A 24,499-nucleotide genomic window follows, 5' to 3' on the forward strand; every position below is an offset into this window, starting at 1 on the left:
ATAGATTGTTTCACAGGTCATTCTTTCCCTTGTTCTTGTGTTTCAGCCTTGTTCTTTATGAAAGATGGTACTGTATATATAAGCACTGAGAAATTTCAGGACACAGTTTCAAGAATTTAGCCTCCTAAAGACACGAAAATAAATAGAGATATTTTTTCAGGAAAGCTTAGTGTCATTTGGATGCTGAGTTCTTTCAAAAAATGTGACCCTGAAGGTCACCAAAAGAATTTCTGGGAGCCAAGAGTGGATTTACAGAAAGGGAAGATGGCGAACAAGAGGTCTGTGGCCCCAATTAGCACTGTGCAGAGCAGCAATAGCATGCAATAGGAAAGAGACTTCACTACTCTGCTTCTCCTCATTAACAGTACAGCTGCCACCAAGCGCATGTGCTGAAGACAGCTGAAAATCTGGCTCTGGTTTAGGTGCGTAAAAGCACCTTGAACTGGTTCTGAAAATGGGGCACTGTCTGGGAGTGGTGTGTATTGGAAATCTGGAGTTTTGAGCTGCTTTTGTGAATATGACCCTAAACATTGATGTTGAAATCAATACTTTGTTCTATAAAGTTAAGCTTATTGTCTTTCTGTATATTATGAGTTTTGGTCCTCTATTCTCCAGGCATGGAATATATTAATTATTTATCTCCATCCAGTTATAGGGAATGTGTATGCCAAAAAAAAAGATCCTACTCCCCTTCTAGCTGTTGACTCAGATAGAGGGTTATCAAAGAGGGACTGTCTATAGGTCTCGTTAATCCTGAACTGTTTGTTTCTCTGGGCTTTCTCTGTGCCCCATAGAGCTATCTATGCTCACCGGCACTGAACTCCTGGCACAAGCATCCAGCAGGAGATGCCTGTGAACAGTGTGAGCTTCTCCTCTCCTTTACCTCCCAAACACAATCTGTGAAAACAACAGCAACATCATCTGCTGCCCATGTGTACTTTGATCCTTTCTGAGCCCATAGCCATCTCTTGGGAATGTAGAGAAAAACACTAACCAAAATAAGTCAGGGACTCAGAAGGTTACAATGCTGTTAAGGCAGTAACATTGTAAATCACACAGCAATTATTCTCACAAAAAAAAAGAAAAAAAAAAAGAAGAAAAAAAAAGGAAGAAAGCTAATGGTTTTAAGAAGGTTGAAACAAACAGCTGATGAAGACTATCACATTACACCCAGAGGAGTCAATCCTCAGATACAGCTGACCCATTGGATTCATAATGATTTACACCCATTGAATACATGCCCCACCTTAGAATGACAAGGGTAATACAATTTTCTTTCAAGCATTTTCCTGTGTTCCCCACATCCCAAAGAATTATAGTGAACTTTTTGACAAAAGCAAAAATCACAGGTTATGAGCTATATAACAATGAATTGTTTCTCACCTCTTTTGAAAACTTCATAACGGATAGAAAATCCTGCTCCATGTGTCTCATAGTCGGAAACAAATTTAATAAAAAGATATGGTCCTGAAGACACTAAAGGAGGGGGAGCAATTTTTCCACAGTACTTTCCCCATAAGCGTCCTTCAGCATTGTCTCCATCAATCACTTCAACATAATCATACCTGGTAGATAAATGGAAGGAAGAAACTTTTAACTTCCAGGAAAGAAGGAGACCTAATTAATTTACAAACCATAACACAACATAGATAATCAAGAAAAATGCTAGCTTGCTTGGAAAATGCATTATGCTGAAAGATGTAAGCAAAATGAAATAATTAAAATGGACTACATTATGTCTGTAGACATCATCTGGCAACATGGAACTATTAGGAAGAATGGTGTCCATTATGCTTGCAGACAATGTCAGCTAAAGTAACCAATTAACAAAAAAAAAGGAAATCTCATGAGCACAATTCTGTATTATTAAATTGTGTTCCTTTGTCTGTGTAGTGTTGTTATCAATACATAATGCATAGCATTCTTTTCAAACTGTGAAGTTCCGTTATGAATTCAAAAATGTCTTTTTGGCTGGAGCTCTTTATGAACAATACTTTCATTTCCATATGCTGTCCTCCAAACATATGTCCACAGAATAATAAATAAATCCCTAAACATTAGATTTTGTTCAAAACTCCACCATGTTTTAGATCAGTGGTAGAAAAATCTGTTATTTTCGTTGTTAGCTGGACAAATAGTTTGGAGCAAATCACAAAGCCCACACATCAGTCACGGCACTTGCTTTTTCTCCGACAAAACTTGTTTCATTACAAATCATGTTCGCTTAAGTATTTGAATCAAGAAGTGCACGTTACAGTATTCATATTTCTACAGCATGTGATTACTGAACAGACTGGGCTAAAACCTCCCCTGGTTACTTGCTTGATTCCTAAGGACTTGATAAGAAAAGGTATACAATATGCAATAATGATTGGTAGTAAAAGTTTGCCTGGGAGCAACAGTCATGAGGAACTCATGAGAGTTCCTCAGCCCTGCCACCAGAGATGCCAATATGTAGGGCTTGGTCTGACGGATTTGGTGTCAGAGGGCTGAGGAGAGCCCAGCAGCTTGGTGCACTGCGCCAGCCGAGAGAATACAAATGAGAATAAAAGTCACAGAGAGGCAGAAGCTGCAGGTGCGGAGACAGGTCTGGTTTTAAGTTTTATTAGCAGATGATTTCACTTGACCCTGAATGGGAAGGAGGAGCAGACACAATTTGTAGAATCAGTTCAATCTTTTCCTAAAAGGTGGTGGCATTTGGAGCCTGGGTTGTGCTCCAGGCCTCTTTTGGACTGCGGAGAAAGGCTTTTCTCTGCCCGTGCATCTTTGTGCCTCAGCTGTGCTGCCGTTTTATTTAACAAGTTGCTGTTAGCCAGACAATCTCATTTACTTTTCATTATCCTACTATGACTGACATTAAAATGTTGCCATTAATTTGTTTAGACCTTTATTCTACTATTACGTTCACTGAAATGTTCAGAGCATATTAATACACAAGGAAGAGCTAAAAATGACAGGAAAATAAAGTGTGTCTGACATTTTTAAAGAGATCAAGGGAAAAAAATGTCTTCATGATGACCAATGTCATTTTTAACAACTCTGCTCCAAACTGTCCAGGGCACATTACTTATGTTTACATGAAGCCCCATGAGACAACTGCAAAGATGATATCACTAGTTAAAGTGGACGGCTTAAGGCTCCTTAAATTGAAAATGACATTACCTCATCAGTTAAAATTGTGTGCCAGCTTTGGTGTATATCAAGTAGAAAATAAAGCTGACACTGATGGAACTGTAAGCATTAACATATGTGAAATATTGTGTTAACTGCATTTCCTCTTATGTATTTGATTTTTCTAGTAGCAGTTGCTCAGCTAGTTAGCTTCACTGTCCCATTTCAGATTGGTGGAAATACAAAGCGGAAATGTTCGTTTCTCAGATAATTTTACAGATACTTTAAGTAGCCTGCGTTTTTTTTAAATTAAGACTTCTGTTCTCTCTATAAATTCTTTATGATATATGTATAACAGGATTTGAAAGTTGAAAGGAGAGCTGTAAAAAGACTTCAGAATTGCTTTTCTTTGTTTTTTTTTTTTTCCTTTAGAAATATCCTTAAGAATACCAGCTCTATGTTCCCTGCAAAACATATTGGAAGTACTCAGGAATGCAGCCTGCTAGTTTTTATGCTTTAGGGAAAAAATGAATGTTGAGAATTTTTAACAAGATAACTTTTCTCTGAATAATTAACTGCTTGTTAAAGAGAAAGAGTAACCACATAAAACCACAGCATCTCTGTGACAGTCTTTGCACTTCTCTCCATGATTACATTATTTCACCAGTTTCCCGGGCACCATTCATTGCTCAAGTCTCAATAGTAGATGATATTTCAAATGAATATCAAGAAGAACTCTATTTCTGAATTATTAAATTATATGAAAAATTTTAACTAAAATGGGTAAACAAATTTTTACATGCGTTTTTACTTCTTGTATAAAGAAGAAAAAAAAAACCCAAAAGGTTTGAATTCAGTATTTTTATTCTGCTACACCTTAAAAATAAAAAATCTTCTATAGTCTTACTAAGTCTTTTGTATACAGTGAAAAAAATAATTAACCTGTCAGTGCCAATTTTGCTATTATATGAAGTAAATTTGGCAAAAAATATTCAAATTCTATCACTCTCCTAGGTTTCCTCCTTTATAGCGACACTCTGCCCACACCTTTCCATTGTCCCTTATAGTGACAGAATTGTAATTTATGGTGTTCTTTCTGGCTGCTGTGCAATTGTAAATGACACAATTTGGTTACTAAAAGGCTGTTTTCTAATGGATTTTGCAAGTTATAGGTCATGCAGCCCTGTGGAGGACTGGAGGATTTTTCAAGTTTTTTCTTTTGCTTTGAAAAATTACTGACAGACAGAAAAGAAGTTTAGCTGTAAGACAATAGGTACAAGTACAATTTGTAAAGGGGAAACTTTAGAGATCAGCCCTACAACCTTCATATTCTAAGAATCATGTCTTTCGCTTGGCAGCTAACAAATGGACTTGGATTCTCCACACTGGCGACAACATCTGATACCTGGGCTGCTCTAAGTCAGTATCTGTATTATTTTTTCTTAGGGAAATGAAATTACTCTGGATTTTACTAGTTTATACTTGGAAACCAATGTCCTGCTGTCATTTTTGCACTTTTCAAAATCCTACCAGAGACCACAGTGTATCACAAACAACTGTTCTTGTAAATAGGAGAAAGTACAGTCACAACTTGAAAATGGAGTTGCTGCCAAGGAAGCTCAGAAAGCAGCTTGCATCACCCTCTGGACTTGGTTGCAGTTCTTCTCCATAAGTTTGTCAGGAGAAGATGCTGTGCCAGGGATGCAGTTGGCACATTGGCATCCCTGTGAGGAGACTGAATGTGTCACCTCCGCAGCGCCCAGACAGTCTTGGCGTGCAGCCCAGAATACTGAGTTTGCAAATTTGGATTTCCCACTTGGCAATTCTTCGCTCAGTTACTGCTGCCAATGGTGTGGCAAATATTTCTTGTAATGTTATAGTCCTTTAGGGTTTATGGCACAGAGATGTAAATATAAACATGGTGCTAACCATTGAGCGTAGTTTCAGGTGACTAGGGCACGAGTTCATGTGCGAAAATAGGAGATGCCTGCCCAGAAGAGGGGGTAATTAGCAGATATGTTCATGAAGCCACTATGCCATGATGCAAAAAGCACTCCCTGTTTGCTTGTCTGGGTCTTTCTGGATATCCCATTTTTGTTTGCTTTCTGTTTGCACCCTCTGTGGTGTGCAAGGACTGTGCATGCCTCCGGGGTGCGAGCCTGCTGAAATGCACTCCAGAGCTCGCACACTCCCCTCGCTCCTCGAGGCCGGTGCCCAAACATGCCATTACTAGATGGTCCTAATTTTATGGTTCAGTAAAACAATGTCTGGGATAGATTCCCATTGGAAAGATGAGGGAATCTAGAATTTCTCTACAAATTCTTGAAGGAATTGCAAAAGACTTGCTCTTTTTTTGGAAAGTGCAAGTTATGGGTTCGAGGGAAAGCCCAAGCAGTATCTATAAAATGTGCACTGGGCAATGAAAAACATAAACAGCTGCAGAATACAGATTTTGGTGAATTTTCTATTTCTAGTTTCTACTAGGTGATAACAGCGCTTACGTCTGGTTTCAGTTCTGAACATGCTGGCGACCCCTGAAGCGCACCATAGCACTTTGTACTGCAGAAAGTGAAGTGAAAGCGCTGGAAAGCCCTGCCTGCTGCTGAAGCCAGCCACTCTGCCAAGCTACGCTCCGCTTCTACACATTTTCCTATTATTAGGGCAGTGAGATCTTATGCTTTTTGTTTAAAAAAATTCCTTCCCAAGACATATGCAAAACTCAGCTGAAATCTAAATATCTGCCATTTTACCTTATTAAACGGTGAAGTGTATACAACTATAATTTACATCTGAATATGCCATATCTTTCTGCAGCCTACTATGATATACATCTATAGCGTGGTTATGAGTATTTTGGTTATTCACCTGTTAGAATGAAAAGATTTGCCACCCCTCTGTTTCTTTTATCGCTCTGATTCCACTGCCACCAAGCTGCTAAATCTTTCCCTGACATGAATTATCTACCCTGGTCAGACTATCTTTGGTTCTGAGGATTTGCTTCTTAGTATGTATCATTCTTTTGTCTTTATTTTATTAAGTTTCTTTTTTTTTTAATTCCTTGTGAGGCTCCACTTTAGCTGAACAGAAGGCATTGCAAGAGGAAATCTAAATAGAGTTCTGAGTTGTTCTGCACTGTGGATTTGTGCCCCATAAGTGACTAAGGGTTAGCGGTGCAGGATTTACTGCAGTGCTTGTGGCACAAGGCAATCTGTATCCCAGAGCTAAAAGCCTAAGAACTGCAGGCACTCGAGGGACACCAACCTTAATCCCAGTTTATTAGCAACAAGAAAAAGAAGTACACGCTGTTAAAAATAAAAAATTAAGCACAGCCCCAAACGGGCTGTTTTTCTGCTGTAACCTCAGCGTCTGTCGGGTTGTGCTCTATCGGAGCCTCCGTGCAGCCTGACTGCTCTCCAGGGCCTCCTGTGCCCCACCCTGGCAAGGTGACCTGTCTAATGGGTGTTGGAGGGGCAGGCCCCTCCTGTGGAGACACATTGGCCTTCCCTGGCAGCTCAGTGCAGGTATCCACACGGAGGGGATATAACTCCTCACGCATGGGCCTCAAAACACACCTTGACGGAGGTGAAAGCAGCACGTGGCCCTCGGAGGATCCCAGGTGACTGCTGGGTCTGCAGCCAGCCACCAGGCCTAAGCAGGGCATGGGTACTCCATGAGCACTGGGAGGCATGGGAACTGCAGGGAATTGTTTTTTTTTTTTTTTCTTTTTTAGTCCCTTCCCAGCATGCTTGGTGCCATGGGGTCCTGTCTGCTGCATTCCTGCCTGGCTGCTTGCTCCCATCACACACCACACTCTTCTCAATGGAGAAGTCTTTCTCCATCCTGCCAAGTCAACTGTTGGTGTGGACATGTCTTTGACAGGATGAGTGAAGTGACCTTTTTCTAATTCTTTCTTTCTTTCTTTGTCTTCCTTTCTTCCTTTCTTCCTTCCTTTCTTCCTTTCTCCCTTTCTTTTTCTTTTTCTTTTTCTTTTTCTTTTTCTTTTTCTTTTTCTTTTTCTTTTTCTTTTTCTTTTTCTTTTTCTTTTTCTTTTTCTTTTTCTTTCTTTCTTTCTTTCTTTCTTTCTTTCTTTCTTTCTTTCTTTCTTTCTTTCTTTCTTTTTCTTTCTTTCTTTCTTTCTTTCTTTCTCTCTCTCTCTCTCTCTCTCTTTTTCTGTCTTTCTCTCTTTCTCTCTTTCTTAAGTCTGCTAAAAAGCCCAACAGATCATTTCTCTGAGCGTGGACACACATACAGTTGAATTAGCACGAGCCAGGCAGTGCAAACTCCGTGAGAAAGGGGGAGGCGGGAGTGAGTGCCCACGGCAGGAGGCTTTTAAACTGTTTTTGCTTGTACTGGATTCATGGTGCAGATGAAGCCCCCTAAGGGAGACAACATATCATCTGAATCCCACAGTTCTCTAAAGTGCTGGATATTTAAATACACAACTTGCAATCGATTAACAATTTGTAATTTACTGAAATCCCTGTCAGTTTGGGGGGCCTTTGTTTCCATTGGTCTTTTGTGAGCTGGTGTTTTTATGGTCTTCACCCAGGGCCAAAATTCACTGAAGTTACTCATACAAAGGTCCTGTCAACCTAAGAGATTTCTGGGAATAAGGCCATTGGGATTTGGCCACTGTTCAGTAATTTACTAATGCCATTAACTGACAGTGGGACTCCATTAAGAATGAACTAGTGAGGGTCTATTTTAGTACAAGACAATGTTGTAGTGAAAAAGAGAAAAGATGTAACAAAGACATTGATGAAGATCTACAGTTACCCACTGTAACAGTTTGATTACAACTAATGTTAGCAACCGTTTTGTTATTACACTGTTTCTGGAATCATCTAATGCTTTGGGATTTGCCCTTTCATTTTAAAATTAAATGTTTAATTCTCTGCTGAACAGAGGAATCTGAAATACAACATGCCTTAACCAATAAAAGTTCAAAACCCAGAAGTAATAAAAATAATCACTACTATTTTAAAATCTGATTATCCTTCATCTTATCACATGCTTCTGGTTGTTTGCCTCCTGCCTTTGGAATACCTGGGACTGGCAGAACTGAAGATCTGAACTAAATAAGTAAGCTTATATCTGCACTTTTATCTATACAGCTCCACTGAGAATAGCAGACAGATCTTTAGCTGCTGCAAATGAGATTAGCCCCTTTATGTCAATGGATCTAAGCCAGTTTACACTGATATATGGCTAAAGAGGGTGCAAGTGGTGACAGAATATTTTACCTTGTATTTACTTAGTTCTATTCTACTTACACCAAATAAAACCTGGAAAATACTTCAACAGATTCACTCCGGGAATGAATGTAACAATGTCATGCAGAAAATGAAGAAGAATCAGAGGTTGTGGACCAGGTTTTGCCATTTTAGTATTGTGATGTCCTAGGGGAAGTAAAAGCAAAATTCATCTGCTAAGGTCTTCAGCATATCTATCTGCAAAAAGCATTTTACCAATGAAAAGATCTGATCTTGAAGTTAGGGCAAACTCCACTGATTTCACTGCTTGCCACATACTGTAATAAATTATAATATAATGATCCCAGTATATCAAAATGAAAACCTCTTCTGGGAAGAAACATTCAATTTTAAACCTCTTCAGTGAGGAACTTCAGTTCATAACTTTCTGGCATAGAAAAATGCTGTCTTTTCATAGAAAAGGGTTTCTGTCTGTCAAATAAGACAAATTTACAAATTCATGACTTCCACTTTAAGTGGGGGAAAAAGAAGCACTTAGCAGTTTAAAGACTTCAGAGACGAAGGAGCTTTCTAGTGTCAGACTGGTGAAGTTTAGTATTTATAGGAAATTCACATGCCTCTAATTACTCCAAACTCAGTTCCCAAGTAAAATATGCCATCTGGAAGATATTAGAGTCATTTACAACTTGTTCACCTCCCTATTTCACTGCAAAATCTTACCTCTTGCCAACTTTCCAGTGTTCTTCACAAAATAAAATGCAGTCTAATTTTTACTGGTTGCTTCATAGTTACTTTATCTACATTGAGCCAGCTAAGGGCTTAAGAAACTGGAAAAAAAAATATTTTTTTTAAAGTAATTTTCCTATTACTCACTATACCTCAAGCTTTATATGCTTTCATATGGACATTTCAGGTGAAGGTTATGCCTTGGCTTAGTTTGGTATTTAGGCACTAATTTGACATGGTTAGATTTGGAAAGATATTCTAGGCGATAAGAGAGAGAAAAAAAATGGCACAAGCAGTCATCTTTCATAAGAGTAGGCCCTTGTAAGCCAAAAAAAAATTATTTCCGAAAACTCAATTACACAGTTTTGGTTTTGTTTTTATGACCTCCCAAGAGACGCCCGTCAATCAGAAAACTTCTCGTTAGTTGAGCAACCTCATCCAAGTATGCCAATCTGTTTATAAGTGAAGCTTTGCAGCATTCCTCTGAGGTAAAGTTGTCATTCTCATTTTACATATGTGGAGACAGAAGAGAGAGACTGAGTGCCAACAGTCTCCCAGAAATTTTGCAAACAGCAAGGAACAAAGCCTAGATAGCCAGATACCGTGTTTTAAATATAAGAGCCCAGTCTAGCTCCTCCTGAAATGATGGAAAGATTCCTAACGGCTTCTGTGGGTTTCCAATAAAGCTTCTCAACAGAGGCTCGAAACTTGGAAGTTTTCTGAAGCCATAGAATGACTGGAAGAAGGGGCTGCAAAGTCTCACACAGTCTCACAAATACATTTGTGTGATTTCTGTAGGAGAACTAGACTAAATTACTTGCATACAGAGACTCATGCAGATATACACACTCACACTGCTGCAAGGAGTCAAAGACTATCTGTACGCCTCTATACCCATTTAACATTGTTTTCATGTGCCTAACTAGTTTTATGATTTGTGGTTGGATTAGTACTGTTAGCATGTACTGCTGAATTCACTAAAAAGCCTGCTTAATTGGTAAGTTATAGAAGCTTCAGGTTTGCTTCCTCGAATGCCTAAAGAACAGAGAGAGAGTTGTATTAAATGAAGATCAAAATCATTTGTGATTTCTCTTTCTTTCCATGAAAGTAGAAAAGGAATGCTTTAAAGTGATGGCAACCTTATAGTACTCCATTTGGGAGTTTTGAACTGCTGATTAATTTGTAATTATCCTGTTGGGATCTATGTGGCATATTAATCATAACCTTAGGAACTTGACTTTTAAAAGTATTAGGTAGATGTTAGCTTTTCACAGAAACTGTGAAAGTTCAGAACATAAAACAAGTTCCACGCTTTTGAAACTCAAATATTTGTCCCTTGTGGGCTGTCTACAGCCTCTCTAAGCAACACCCTTAATTAATGAAACTGAAAGAGGCTAAAGGAGAAAGGAAATTGCAGACGTACGTATCAGCTTTAGAACACAAGTTATGGCAATTTTCTTCCATGGTAACCATGTCCTGAAGCTCTGTAAATGCAGTAAAATGATGGGTATTTTCATTTATTTCCAGTTAGGAACTATATTAAGAGAGTATTAAGGATGCAGCGTTAGGCACTTGGAACTCAATATTTCTCATTGTTGTTCCCTTTGTTCTGATTTCTGCACCACATTCCCTTTTGGCAGACTGTTGGCCATGTGAAAAATCCACTGTGGGATTAGTGTCTTCACACACCTAGCCTGCATTGATATATATGATTTCTGTGGGTCGTCTTTGCCTGAAAGTATGACACATGTAAATGAGTGGATTGATTTTTGCTGAGACTGTATCTAAAACCTGTATATAGCCACATGACTAGGCACACGTACGAACAAGTGGAGTTATCAGAAAAAATATGGCTTTGTTGTTGAAACTTTTGACTCGTCAGTGTTTAATCGTGTACGTGTATTAGAGCTTTTCCTGTTTTTTTTAGGGGGGAAAGGGGGACAGACTCTTTTAAGCTATCACCAAATAAAAAAGGTTTTGAATTCTGTCAAGGACATCAAAACTTTCAAGACTTTTCTGGATTGAAAATGCAGTCCTAAAGTGTGTGAAATGTGTGCCAATATTAGCTAAATATTGTCATAGTGCTGAGAAGACCTTTGGCAGTCTGTTGTAACACTTGAAGATGAAAAACAGGTCTCCTTACTTCTTTTATAAAATACAAACTTGTAAAGACAAAGTGCCTGGCCATAGCATCTAGAAGAGCGCTCTGGCACAGGAGGCACACAAAGCTGAATAAGAAGCATTTGTAGTTCAGAGATCAACACACTTACAATGTCTGCATGTTTCCTGGCGGGCCGTTATCTCAGCACAAAATCATTTGGTTGTGTACATTGCCACTTTAACAAACAACCCTTAAGCAGCATGAGTAATACGCATAGCCGGCAACTTTAAAGAAGCCCTGGCTTTGTGAAATCTAAATGATATTTCACAAGAGCAGTGCAAGGAACATTTACTCATGGACGGTGCTTTCAAATTTCAGCCTTCTGAAAGTGTGGTTGAAGAGCTGCTTGAAAAAGTCCCACGGTTCTTCTGTTTTGCAATGGGGACATGTGTATGCACGTATGTGTGCATGTCTCTGTGTGTCTCTTTTTACATTCTTTGTACAAAAAAAGACCTGAATCATTTTAGCTCTCTCTTTCCAAAGTTCATTCTCAAGCAGAGAAGCAGCCCGGGAAACTTTCAGCCTGGAAGATGTGCATTTCAAAACAACTAAAGCAAATGAGAACAGGGAAGCAGAGTGGAAACCTCAATGCAAATTTAACTATAGTAATTGCTACCAATCCTTTTCTGTTGATTTGTTGTCCAATTTCAGTACAGACATTATGAATAAAACTTCTCTTGATAACTTTGTGTGTTTCCTTATAGGTGTAGTTTGATTTTGCACACACCAGTGTGTCAGTCCAGTTAGTACAGACCTCCCTATGAGTTTTGGCTCTTGAAATCTAGATTAGGAAATTCAATAGCATCCTCAGCATCATTTCCTTATAAAGTACGTGAATACTTAAAATTTATTGCAAACAGATCGCTATTTCTCTTAAACTCAGTTTAGTACAGAGTTACAGTACACTGTTTTTGTAATAGAGCTCACAGTTAAACTGTACCAATTTGAAACATCAGTATATAAAAGTTTGTCCCATTGAACAATTTTATTACTATTTTACTGTGTGTATCATTGAACTAAAAAGTATATATAACTTCAGTGAATGTATTTATATTATGATAAAATATACCATAGATGTTTAAAGCTGCTAAGCCTGAAGTTAGTTCATTTGTATCCTGTATCACAGAGAATGTCACAGTTTTTATGAGTTTTGTGACCTTATGATTTATATGGGTCTTGAGACATAACTATGTGTTTAGAATGGAGGAAAACAGTGGCCAATAAACATTCCCAGTAGCCTAAAAACAGGAACAGCTTGTTAGCTGAGGTCATCCATGTGACCCAGCACCTAGTGAAACTACGTTGTTATAGCTGGAGCATGGGGCAAACCAGCCATACAAAAAAAAACCCACCCCAGTGATCCACCTCTCATAAAAATGTCTTTCTTAGAAAGAGAGGCACGTGATAATGACTTTCAGGAAGGAAAATGTGCACAGCAGATCAGCATCATCCCTGGTACAAATTTAGAGAGTTCAGTGGAGTTGCATCAGAGGTACATTGGCCTACGCTGTTTTAAAATGGAAAACTAAGTTGAAAGCCTGCCAGAATTCACAAGTGTCTGCTAAAGAATTTTGCATGGTTTTCTTCTGGTACTAAATACTTACTTGTGAACGCAAGCAGGTTAATGAACATACACACAACACAAACACATACACAGCTCGTGGGCTTCAGTAATTGGGACCATACTGCATACATGCGCGCCAGCTCAAATCCCCAGCGGGAGCTGCACAAATGTCAAGGAAGTATTCATTAGATGGGACCGAGCTTGCTTCTTTCCACTTTCTTCTCCTCCCTCATCAGTGCAACTTCTTGAAATGTACTCTATTAAATCTGCTGAGCATTTGGACCTGTACTCAGTGAAGGCTAAATCTTGTTTGGAGCTGCGTGGCTGTGAGACGACCCTTGTCTTTGGCATCTGGGCAGTGCAAAACCTAAGTTGGGACTAACACCCTCAGACAGAAATTGCTGCTTTTGAGGTCAGCAGTAATATTCTCTTAGAAATACTCTCTCCCATCCTTGTCCTGGCTGCTTCGACAGCTGTGATCCAGAAAAACACATTCTTCAGGGAAGAGCTGTTACTGGGTCCAAGAAAGCATGGGATAATGATGTTGATTTGTCGTCTGCATTTCACGGGTCAGGCTTCTGTCCTTGCTATCTACTCAGGGAAATGGACAGTGTGACATGGAGCTATAACATGTACTACCTGAAATATCAAGGGGACCTGTAGTAAGTAAATGAATTACAAACATAAATGGTGGTGTAACTTCTTTCCTTTTGTTACCCATAAGAGAGTGGTGCTCTAAGTCTTCATTAATCAATTACAATAAATAAGCCTTGAAAGGCAATAAACCATTACACAGCTGATGAAAACACCTACTCTGCAATTGAATGGGTAAAATCCTGATTTGATGGCTTTTGTTTCGTTTACACTTCTAGTCAGGTATCTATTAATGCTTTTACTTTTGTTTATCTACTTAGTAGTGATAAGCATACAAGAACAATCTGTATAAGACTCTGTGGTATTAAGCATTGATTCTTTCCTCTCCTTCACTCACAGCAAGCAGCACACTAACCCAGACAGACAAGCCATGAAATATATTTGGGCTGGACTCTCTTGTACGTGCAGAGAATCTGAGCAAGATAACGCCATGCTTTCCTTTGCAGATTAATAATGCAAAAGACAGGCTTTTGCACACTAGGGAGAACAAGGTTTGTTTGCCTTATGCATTCTTAAAGGTATAAATTGCCCAAAACAGTAGTAGGAAGTCTGGGAAGGAAATGAGATAATGCCCCATCCCTTTCCTCACTTCGAGCCCCCTGAGCTGGCTCACAGAGATGTCTGGCTTGCACAGAAGGAATCAGAGACTCCTTTTGGCAGCGTAGTCTCCATCCTCCTCTTGCAAACCCTCCCCGTGCTGTGTCTGAGGTGCTGCAGCTCCTGGGGTGCACGGCAGGTCGCAAGGTGTACTTCTGGAGCCGTCCTCCCTCCGCCAGCAGCACAGCCAAACACTGTCACCCTGCAGCATGTTAATGAAAGGGAAACCTGCAGTTTTGCTCTCTCAGTGCTAAGATACCCAAATAACCAACATCACACCCAGCTTTGAGCCAGATGATACATGCACTGTGTTCATTCCCTACGCTGAATAAAACAGTTGGTACCTGGCGGAGGGAGGATCTCAAACTTTTTGTCAAAAGCACTTTTTTTTTTCTCAAACAGAAACATTATTTTCATAACTTTTAAATACAAAACCTTCCTGTTTGAACAGCTCACGTGTTTCATGCCGTTGAGCCTAGGTGTCAGCGCGCAGTCCCCTTTAAAATTTTACAATGTAACATAACCTCATTTTGTTACATTGTAAACATTTCCAAGATACAGGATCCTGTTTTTTATTACAGGGGTGAAACGGTAATAATCCCTCCTCTTTCCTGAAACATGCAGAAAAACCCTTTAACAAATTAAACGTACACATTCCTCATTAGCTTTAACCTGAATTTGGTCTCGCGGGCACTGTAAAGCCAGTCCTTCTTTCTCTCTTTCTGAACAAAGGGATGTGAAGAGACTAACAGGCTATTGGAGAGGCAAAATCCTGCTTGACTCAGTATCAACACATGTTGAGATGAACAGATTCCTGAAAGAGCTCCAATGAGTTGAATTTTCACATATTTGGCATATAACAGCCCATATTTCAGCTTTTCCTCAATTACTGCACATTTCTCCTCAAACAGATACCATGAAGTGTCCTCTGCCCTTGCATGATTGCCAGATGCCTAACGCAGGAATCACACCAGCCAGACAACTTTGAGAAATATTTCAAACCTTTGCCTCTTCCCCCATGAAAATTCCACATGGAAACTCACAAAAATCAGAACCAGCAGAGGGATAAGAGAGGAACTGATGAAGGATTGTCTCTTTTTTCCATAGGGATAAGGATCATGGAAGACCCTCTCATGCCAGCAACAAAAGGATATATCAGCTCAAAAGAACCTGAGTAAGGTTTCTATGCAGCATTATGCTCTGGGAAAATAACAGTATTGCTCATTAATGGTGCTGCTCAGAGCAGTGATAAACCCTACCAAAAACTGCTATTCTTGCATTTGGAGATGTGATTACAACACAGGCACACACGTCTGAACTATTTTTATTTAACTGGCTGAGGTACTAATAATGTCATAGACTGTTCAGTGCTGAATGTTCCCACTAGGGACCATAAAACCTATGCCACCACAGCTTTGCCACTAACCGGGTAAGGATTTCGCACCCTTATGGATGCTGCAGTCATGTCTTTGACTGCAGCGCAGATGCAGATGTCCAACATGCAGCAGGTTGGAAGCTGGGAGTCATTCTGCTTTTGTGAGAGCCACTGGCTGTGAAGGCAGGAGTGTTGGAAGGGAATCAGGCAGGACTGCCATGCTGCCCAGGGGTTGCCTGTTTAGTCACCTGTAAACTTTCCACGTCATTACAGCTCTGTACTGCTCACACAGTAGCTAACAGGGCCGTAAAGTCAGGAGATTACAGAGAGAGTTGAGATTTCATGCTTCAGATGCAAGCAAACGTGAGCCTAGATGGCCCTCAGTACGATGGGGCTTAGGTTATTTAGGGACATGGGAGATGATGGGAGAAAGTGGGCAGAGACTGGACTGGAAGGCTGAAAGCACAGGCTCTGTTCCTGTGCCACCGCTATTCAGTGAAGCCAAGTGCCAGCTAACTTCCCTGTGCCTCAGTTTCTCAGTCTGGAAAATCCGATACTGATATTTCCCTGAAAGAGTTTGAAGGCATTGGATAAACTGAGATGGCTACAATACTAGTGAAACTGTCATTAATTTTGTGATTTTATACATCTTTTGTAAATAGATATATTTAGATGACAGCTCTGCATTCTTGCTCCTAACTCTTTTAACTTTGATATAAAATTTTTGCCTTTGCAGATGGACAATGAACAAGAAGGACAAAGAGAATTAAAATGATATGTATTTTTTGTGAGCCTCTATTTCAAAATGTTCATAGTGAAATACAGCATTTTGCTACTCTTGCCACTACATAAAACCTCGTTCTACTAAGCACATTATAACAAGCAATAACATTTCTTTATAACCCAGAAATACTCATGGATGTAGTCTTGTCTAGATGTGCAGGGATTTACACAATTAATACTCAAAAATATTAATAAACCTTCTGCATAAATCCCTAGGTGTGGAAAGAGGCTACTCTGTATCCATAAGCTCCTTAAGATGGGTACTTACAAGGAGTCTGAAGAACAAAGAATTTGGGGGAGACTGTTTTTAAGCAGAAAATGATTGTCTGCCATCTGAGGGACCCAGAATTACTCTGAATTACCCTGTGCTGAGCATCCTGCTGCTCAGGAGAACTGGTTATCTGAGGAAGACACTCTGTTGTGTCATGGCAGGGTGCCCCAGCAGGTTATCCACGCTTGATTCACTCTTGACTAAACATATTGGGCAAATGGATTCAAAGGATTTCTTCTTTGAAGAGGGGTATTTCCTGTACCTGAGCTCAGGTGTGAAAGGTTGGCCACCTTTCCCCCAGACTTTCTAAATGATGATGGTGATTATACTTCAGTCAGTAAAACAAAACAGGAAACAAGGAGATGTGCTACCTCCTTCATAATCCTGGCAGTATTTTCTATTTGAATCTCAGCCGATTATGCTTTTTCACCCTTTGATAATCAGCACACAGTCCAGTAATTGTACTGTGGGGTGGAGTCTTTTCACATAAAGTTATTGCAAATAACATCTCATTGCTAAAAGCCTTAGCCAAATTGTATACAGGATAGATTACATACACACCATGAAGTTGTCAAAACATTGTGATTTGATTAATGAGGCTGTTAATTTTCAGACTTGTCTCCCATACAGATCTCAAGCCTCTTCAGTCACATCAAGACTTGTGAGGTTAACGATATTCCCTGCCAGCCTTAGCATGAGTCTGTCACGTTATAAATGACTCTCCCTCTGTTTGCCATGTAGGAACCGTCTTAGATACCTGGGGCAACACGAGAGGAAGCGAGCAAACACTTCACTAAGGCAAGTCATTCCGAACGTGAAATGCCTTCCATCCAGTATGACCAGTGCCCTTTACACCCAGAACTTAAGCTTGCTCCCCTCCAACATGCATTTTGTGTCCTGATTCTTTTAAGCCTTAAGGATGCAAGTCCTGCTCGCTTGAATTTTGCAGCCCCCTGCCCATCTACCTTAAGCCAACACACTTTGTGAGAAGAAAATCAGGGAGTTGCTATAAGTTAAGTGAAAATGGTTTCATATGAATTGAATTCTAAAAATAGCCCATCCTGTTTTCCTTAATCTGCAATATCTGTGTTATTCTGTAAAAGGATCCTCAAGGCATTAACATAAGTAAGGAAGGCAGAATGGTGCAGAGATCTTCTTTCCCCTCATTTCAGCCCACTCTTCATTCACACAGACACACAGACATGCAAATTCACGATTAGGAGGCATGGTGAAAACTGCTTTTAAGTGTGATCATTAATCATGTGTATATTGATGACCTTTTATTTGTATTTCTTTCATTTTAAGCACATCAGTCTTGGCTAATTGGTGCTTTATTAAATCAGTGCTCTCCACTACTCATATGATTTAGAAACATGAATTACTCAGTAAGCTAGAGAAGTTTAATATTCAGGCCATATGCTTCATCTTACAAAATCTGAGATAAAAAATGACAGCATCAAGAATTGATATGTACATGACATTTTAAGAATTAGACTGTACAGCCCTGCTTTTGCTGACGTCAGTGAGACTACCCATGTGCACAAGGATTTAGCAGCATAGAGACTGCACATAGAGCTTGGGAGAAAGGTTTTACTGTTCTGCAGTATGACATCAGGTTGGGACAGTATCTATGAGCCAACATAAATAACAAGAAAAAAATCTCTTCTTATATGGTTTTAATGATTTCAATTGCTGGAAATGCAAAAAAACCCAAACCTTTTAGCATACGTATGTGAATTAGAAATGCACAATTCTTAAAGTTGAATCACTTAACAGAATTACAGATAAGCCTTCTTATATTCCCTAAGTGTGTATCAGCCTCACCAAAGGCAGGTTTCTGGTTTTTCATCAAATTAGTTTTATTTCAGTCAATACTGGTTAAGAACCTGTTACAAATCCTCCAGCTTCTACATGATTGAAATACCTTTGAATATTACATTGTTTTACAAAAACATGTTTTCAAATGCTGTCCAAAGTGATGCTGGGAAGCAGAAATACAATTTCTACATGCAATTTGCACCAGCCTGTCAAAAACAGCATAAACGAGAGAGAAGAAAACAGGCTACGTGGTATGTTTTGCTATTGTTAAAAACAAGAGGGCATCTCACCTAATAATTTAAATAAGATCCTGTTGCCTGACATTTTTAAAGCCTTTTGATCTCTTTCTTCTGGTTCCCTGGGTTGTGGCTCTGTAGGGTGCAGTAGATGGAAAGCTGTGGATTAAATTTTGTGTTGCTTATGCCCCTTTTACTTTGCCAAAACCCCTGTTAGTGGGCAAAGTGAATGTTTGCTTTTATGAAGCACCACTCCACTGGAGATGGTGGAGAACAACATTTACTAAAGCTTTTTAGACATGGGCCAATCTATAAAACTGCCAAGTTCAAATTTTCTGTTATTACCATGGCAATAATTCTTTGGCCCTTTGTTAATATGACTTACCAATTTTGTTGGCACAAATTAGGGACTGAGATTTAACCTCCTGTAATCTGAGTTGGAAAATGAATTTAACACACACTGCACCCCCAAAATAATGTAGAGGTAATGCATTTGTTTTGCAATTTGCTGCACTTGGATATAATGCTAGGAAATGACAAATTTTATCTTTCCAGAGCAAAGACAGAAAGAAAGATACGTTATTATTGCTGGTTCAGTGCAAGCGGATAAGCCTGAACAATCCAAAGATAAAAACCTTAGCAGAATATTTAGAACTGCAGCCACACATCTAGCTTATGCATTTTCTCACTGAATGCAATGTTAACACATTCATTAACTTTGATAGAGGATGAGAACAGTTAAAAACTTAGAAATATTAAACTACAACAAAAAATTTGTGAAAATAAATACGAAACAGGCATAAGAAATCATAGAGATTGGAGCAGACTTTTTCACTGTTGCAAGCCAATTAGTTTTGAAAGAATTCTATGAACCATTACTATGGCCCCTTAAATTTCCAGTGGGTCAGGTTTAGTGTAGGAGATTGTAAACTGCTTTGTGGCGAACAGCTCAAAGTATTTGCATTCAATTTACATTTAGAATATGTAACACAAGCTGAGAAGAGGCTGGAAAAGTCCTTTCAGAGAGCTCCATTTTATCTGTACACAGGCATTAACTCACAGCGTGTCTGAGATTCGTAGGCTCATTTGGTTTGGCAGGGACCTCTAGCGGAGCCTGGTGCCCCTCCCCCCGTTCAAAGAGAAATGCTTATTAATTATTCTCCAAACCAGCTCTGATAGAAAAGTGTCACTTCTAGCCTTGACTGTCTCCCTTGACAGCCTGCTACTTTGCTTAAGTGATCTCACAGTTACAACATTTTTCATAATATTTAACCTAAATTTTCCTTGCTGCAGATTAATCCCACTCCTTCTCTTATCAAGTACAATAGCTTCACGGCTCACAGACAGTATTTCTAACATGAAACAGGGATCTAAGTGAGGGCTCTTTCTTAGAGTACGTGATGTCAAACTGACCTTTGACTCTTACACTTTAAATACATCTCTTGGCATCCTGTGCAAAAGAAAACAGACACCACTTGTTTCCTAAAGATTTTACAACTGGCTTGGGCTAATTAATCAGTCTCCAGCACACAGAGCTCTGTGCTTACCTGTCTGGAGGAAGTGCAGATCACAGGAGCCAAGCGAGGTTTCTCAGATCTATCGTTCACCAGGTACTTCATTAATTACTGAACAGACAGAGGGAAATCTGTTCACGGCCGCTTCTTCCTTTCTGCTACTGTGCAGCAATCCCATTGCCCATTTGGCTATTTCATTATATGCAAAAGTAGATTTTGGTTCCATGGCCTATTTCGATTCCTGGTGTAGTTTAGCCAAAGCCAGTTAAATTCCAGTAGGAACAATTTGGCCCACTGTGTTTAAGTATTTAACCATCTGTACAGAAACCACAAAAGAGACGCCCAAACCAAAACCACTCATTTACATAATAAGGATGTGAACCTACTACAGCCATGTGAAACTATCATTTTTCACATGTGCTTGTGAATCTTTTCCCAGGGTTTTGCAGAGGGAGGGGCAATCTGAGGGTTGGGATATATGAAGTGAAGAGAAATGTGTGGGTGGGGAAAAATGAGGGGTTTAATTTTTTTTTCCCTTTTATTCTTTAAGAAGTATGCAGCAATTACTTCTGTATTTTAAAGAAATGGTAGAAATACCCAGAGGTTATAGATTGATGCTTTTCCTTAATGTTTATACAAATACAAATACACAGCTAAAATAAATACAGAAGTAAATGGAATACACCCACCTCCACAATTACAAAAGCACTTTCCCATGGGGAAATTTCATCGTATCCCCATCTGTTAGAACTTGGATTGTGCCATGAACCATTATGGCTTATATCCCTTAATTATTTTGTATCATATGAAATGTAATTGTGGATATTCCACGTCTTCGTTGCAAATCCTTCATTTTCTTTCGTAAAGCTACCTATGTTCTTGGCCTAGTTCTGTGTTGTGGAAATGAATTCCCAGGATTAATTAGGTGTAACAGAGTAAGCCAGGGTCCTGATCCCACGGTCTCTGCATATGTTAAATTCTCACAGAGATAATAGAACTTTTTCCAGGCTGAGAAGAAAAGAAAAGGGAAAAACGCACCTATGACAGTCTGCCATGCGACTGAGACCAGGAGCTCGAAGGGAGCCGCGCAGCAGCCGTCCTGTGCACAGGACTGTGACAGACACCTTACCCAACGGGGAACCCAAAAACCTACACTCTGCAATCACACTCCCCTCTCTGGTATTTTGTGAAACTCTGCAGACTTCGGTAGCAGAGGGCATTGGCAGTACGCAGGTTCTGCTGGTGGAGCCAAATATTCTCAGGAGGAGAAAAGGTGTTACCGATTGAAGAATCTCAGCTCTTAAAGAGCAATTTGAAATCTGCAATTTGAAAATATGTTCAAGTCCTTCTTACAGAGCTTTTCTGGTCCTGCTTGCAGGACCTGCATGGTGTCCTGTCCATGCTGCTCCAGCTCTGCCAAAATCGAAAACTGACGCGGCTCTATTAATTTAAGTGGATGCAATTTAACCCGCTGAGGCCTAGCCCAAGGCAAGTCCTCCTTAGTACACCTATAAACATGTAGCAGTAGGTATATTTAATAGCTGCTTTTATACCTTGCAGCTGAGATGTGGTTTCAAGTGTTCTTCCTCCAGTGAAGAATGTGGAATTCATAAACTGTGGTGGTTTGACAAAACTTGTATAAGACCAGAAATCACAAACCTCCCCATGCATCCTATGAGCAACCGCACATCCTGCTTCCAAAGTTTGTACATCGGACTCCTAAGAACAAAGGAAAACTATACTCCCGGGTAGTATTGCTAAAAGGAATAGTGCTTGTGATATTACCAGCTGATGAAAATAACAATTTTGTGATTTTGACTTGAAAGCATAGATTTTGTTATTTTTCTAACAGCACTATTTCATGACTTTGAACTAATGCCTGTTTTACAGCTGCGCCCATTTTTGCATACTGTGTAACTAACTGCTTTGTCCTCTTGGTCAGAAAAGAGGTTTATTATGGCAGACATGAAAATATCATGAAGGTATTTTCATGATGGTTCAGCAGAAAGCCTCAGATCCTCAAATCCAGAGGGTCGATATAACAAAGATAGACAGCCTCTGTTTGAATTACAAGGCCCTCCTGCCAGAAAAGAGGTGATGGATTTCTTACACATCATTTCTTACTGGATATTAGATATCCTCTAACAGACTCACAATAAACTACGGCAGATGTTTGAAAAGCACATAATTTGCAATTGATTATACGCATATATCACAAATCAGACATTGTATAAATAATAGTTGCCCTGTAATCATATTGCTTTTGTGATTCAGAGATTCAACTCTTCAATCAATTGTTGAAATTTTATCACCAGTCTTCTACAGTAAATATAACTTTGAGGTACTAATACCTCCCAGCTACAGTGATGTTTAGGATACAAATCAAAAAGCTGATCTGTGGCTTCCCTGTGTGCAAGCATGTTTTGCACCCGCAAAATGGATTGACCAGATGCAAGTAGCGGCATTTGCATTACTTGAATTTCACCTGCAATTCATTACTTAGCATGCGATCTATTCAGGTATATGGATAAGATGTGGTAAGAAAAAGAGAAGGTATTCTGTTTTCCTGTCAGGTAAGGAGGGAAGTCAGTACTGGGTTTGGCCTCCATGCCTGAATCAGATGGAGCAGAGGAGGAGGCTCAGAGACAGAAAGCCAACACCAAGAGAAGAATCTCAGGCTGGAAGGGTTTGAAATGAGCTTCCTTGCACTGCATGGAAGCTGGAAAAGGAAAGGACAGTTTCTTCTGAAGATTTTGAAAAGAAGAATAGATGCATCATGATCATTTCAGTATTATTCACCCACTTTGACATAATCTTTGTCTCCTTGGTTTGTTCCTGTCTCCTTTCACATGAACTGAGCAGTGTTGAAAATATACAGACATTTCCACACAAAAGAACACAAATATATCATTTGAATGTGAAAGAGCTGCTAAACAGTGCTCTGATTTAAATGATGCCTAAAGCCAAGAGGCACAGGGTCTAAGATATATGAGAACACGACACAAAACCATCTCTACCATGTTTAAAAGCACATTTGTTTAACTCCTCCGTGCTGAGATTACATTCAGTATTTTTCCCTAGGCCCGGAGTTGCTGAGACAGACAGAACATAGCTGACCTTTGGAGTCGGATTTTTGTAAAATAAATAAACTGGATGGCAGAGTATTAAAGTTACAAACCTCTTTAGAATGCCATATGTGAAAATGTAGTAAACAGTCCATAAATATCACCTGCTGGGTAGGACTTGTCGAAGCTGTTGCAGAATTCTCTGCTAACATCCCCCCCCCCCCCCCCCCCCCCCCCCGAAACATTGAACCATCTGGTAATGACAATTTATTCTATAGCTTTTCTGTTGGCATGTGTCTATAATTATAAAACATGTTATTACCAGCTTCAGTCTGGAAGAAACACCATCCCATGGTGACACCAGCACGTTTGTCTTCCTTTGGAAGCAACTTTACTGACATTATAGGTGAACATCTTACCAAGTGTCGTGACTGCAAAACTGAGCTCTTTTACTTTTTCTTCCAGAATCTAACTTCCTGATGAGGAAGTTAGCATTTGATCTAATTACCACTCAAGCAAATGGGGTTTTTCCACTAGCAACACAGATCTGGACCAAGCTCAACTCTGCAGCAGCGGTTTTAAAACTTGGTAACTTGTTTGTGACTATCTCTGCTATAACTAATTTTCTGAAATAACAAAGCCATTGACTGCTTTAAGAGTTAATTTCTTACTGAGTTAATTTTTGAAATAGATTTACTTTTCAGTTACAGATCTGCAAAAAATGTTTTAAGACCTTATTCCTTTTTACACATAAAACTTCCAAACTACAGAAATTATGTATTTTTATTTTAACAAATTAGGTTTAAATATTCACTCCTTGGCTGACTTTTATCCTGGGAGTGAATTTTTATGGCTGATATTTAAATCCATGAAAGTAGGGGCTTATAACAGAATCTCCGACACGTTTTAAACTACTGTGCAGCAGTCCTGGCTGGCACTGCTCTAGTTAGCACTCTTTTTAATCTACTGTTTGAATATACTGCTGAAGAAATACTTTAGATTTTAGTGGACAGAATAGTTGTGGATCCTAAATGACTTGCCATGAGAAATGGAATTAAGAACAGTACATATGGTTTAATAGCTTTATCATTATGAACAGGCACAAAGGCTGACATTTGAAAGTCATTATCCTCTTGCACAAGCTGGTACAATTATACTTTTAATCAAGAATTTCTACTTCTTTTGTTACTTCCTGCCTTTCTGAGTTCCTGTGATATACAGTTCCCATTTTGGCCTCATCCTGTTTTGCCCTGCTTCTTGTATGTTAAGGAGTCTAGCTCTACTGTAGGCTAGCATTTTTCAAATGCAGCAGCATACAGTAAACAGGAAAGATTCCCTTAGAGACAGTGTTGTTTTTAGCTGATCAAAAGGCCATTCTGGCATCCGCTTCTTGCTCAATAAAAATATTATT

The 24,499-nt window shown here is 39.4% G+C and overlaps 1 protein-coding gene across 4 annotated transcripts in view; it reads right to left on the bottom strand.

Annotated features, from left to right (window-relative positions):
* NRP1 (neuropilin 1) overlaps positions 1 to 24,499 on the bottom strand; it is a 114,773-nt gene that overhangs the window by 66,242 nt on the left and 24,032 nt on the right. For all 4 annotated transcript variants that reach the window (XM_087778379.1, XM_087778368.1, XM_087778357.1 and 1 more), the window contains exon 4: positions 1,384 to 1,565. In XM_087778379.1, the coding sequence (XP_087634505.1) occupies positions 1,384 to 1,565 (182 nt within the window). The remainder of the gene's footprint in view (positions 1 to 1,383; positions 1,566 to 24,499) is intronic.

This window comes from Nipponia nippon, unplaced genomic scaffold (assembly GCF_047370975.1).
Source record: "Nipponia nippon isolate SJK-2023a ecotype South Korea unplaced genomic scaffold, ASM4737097v1 scaffold_1, whole genome shotgun sequence".
NCBI classification, from domain to species: Eukaryota; Metazoa; Chordata; class Aves; order Pelecaniformes; family Threskiornithidae; genus Nipponia; species Nipponia nippon.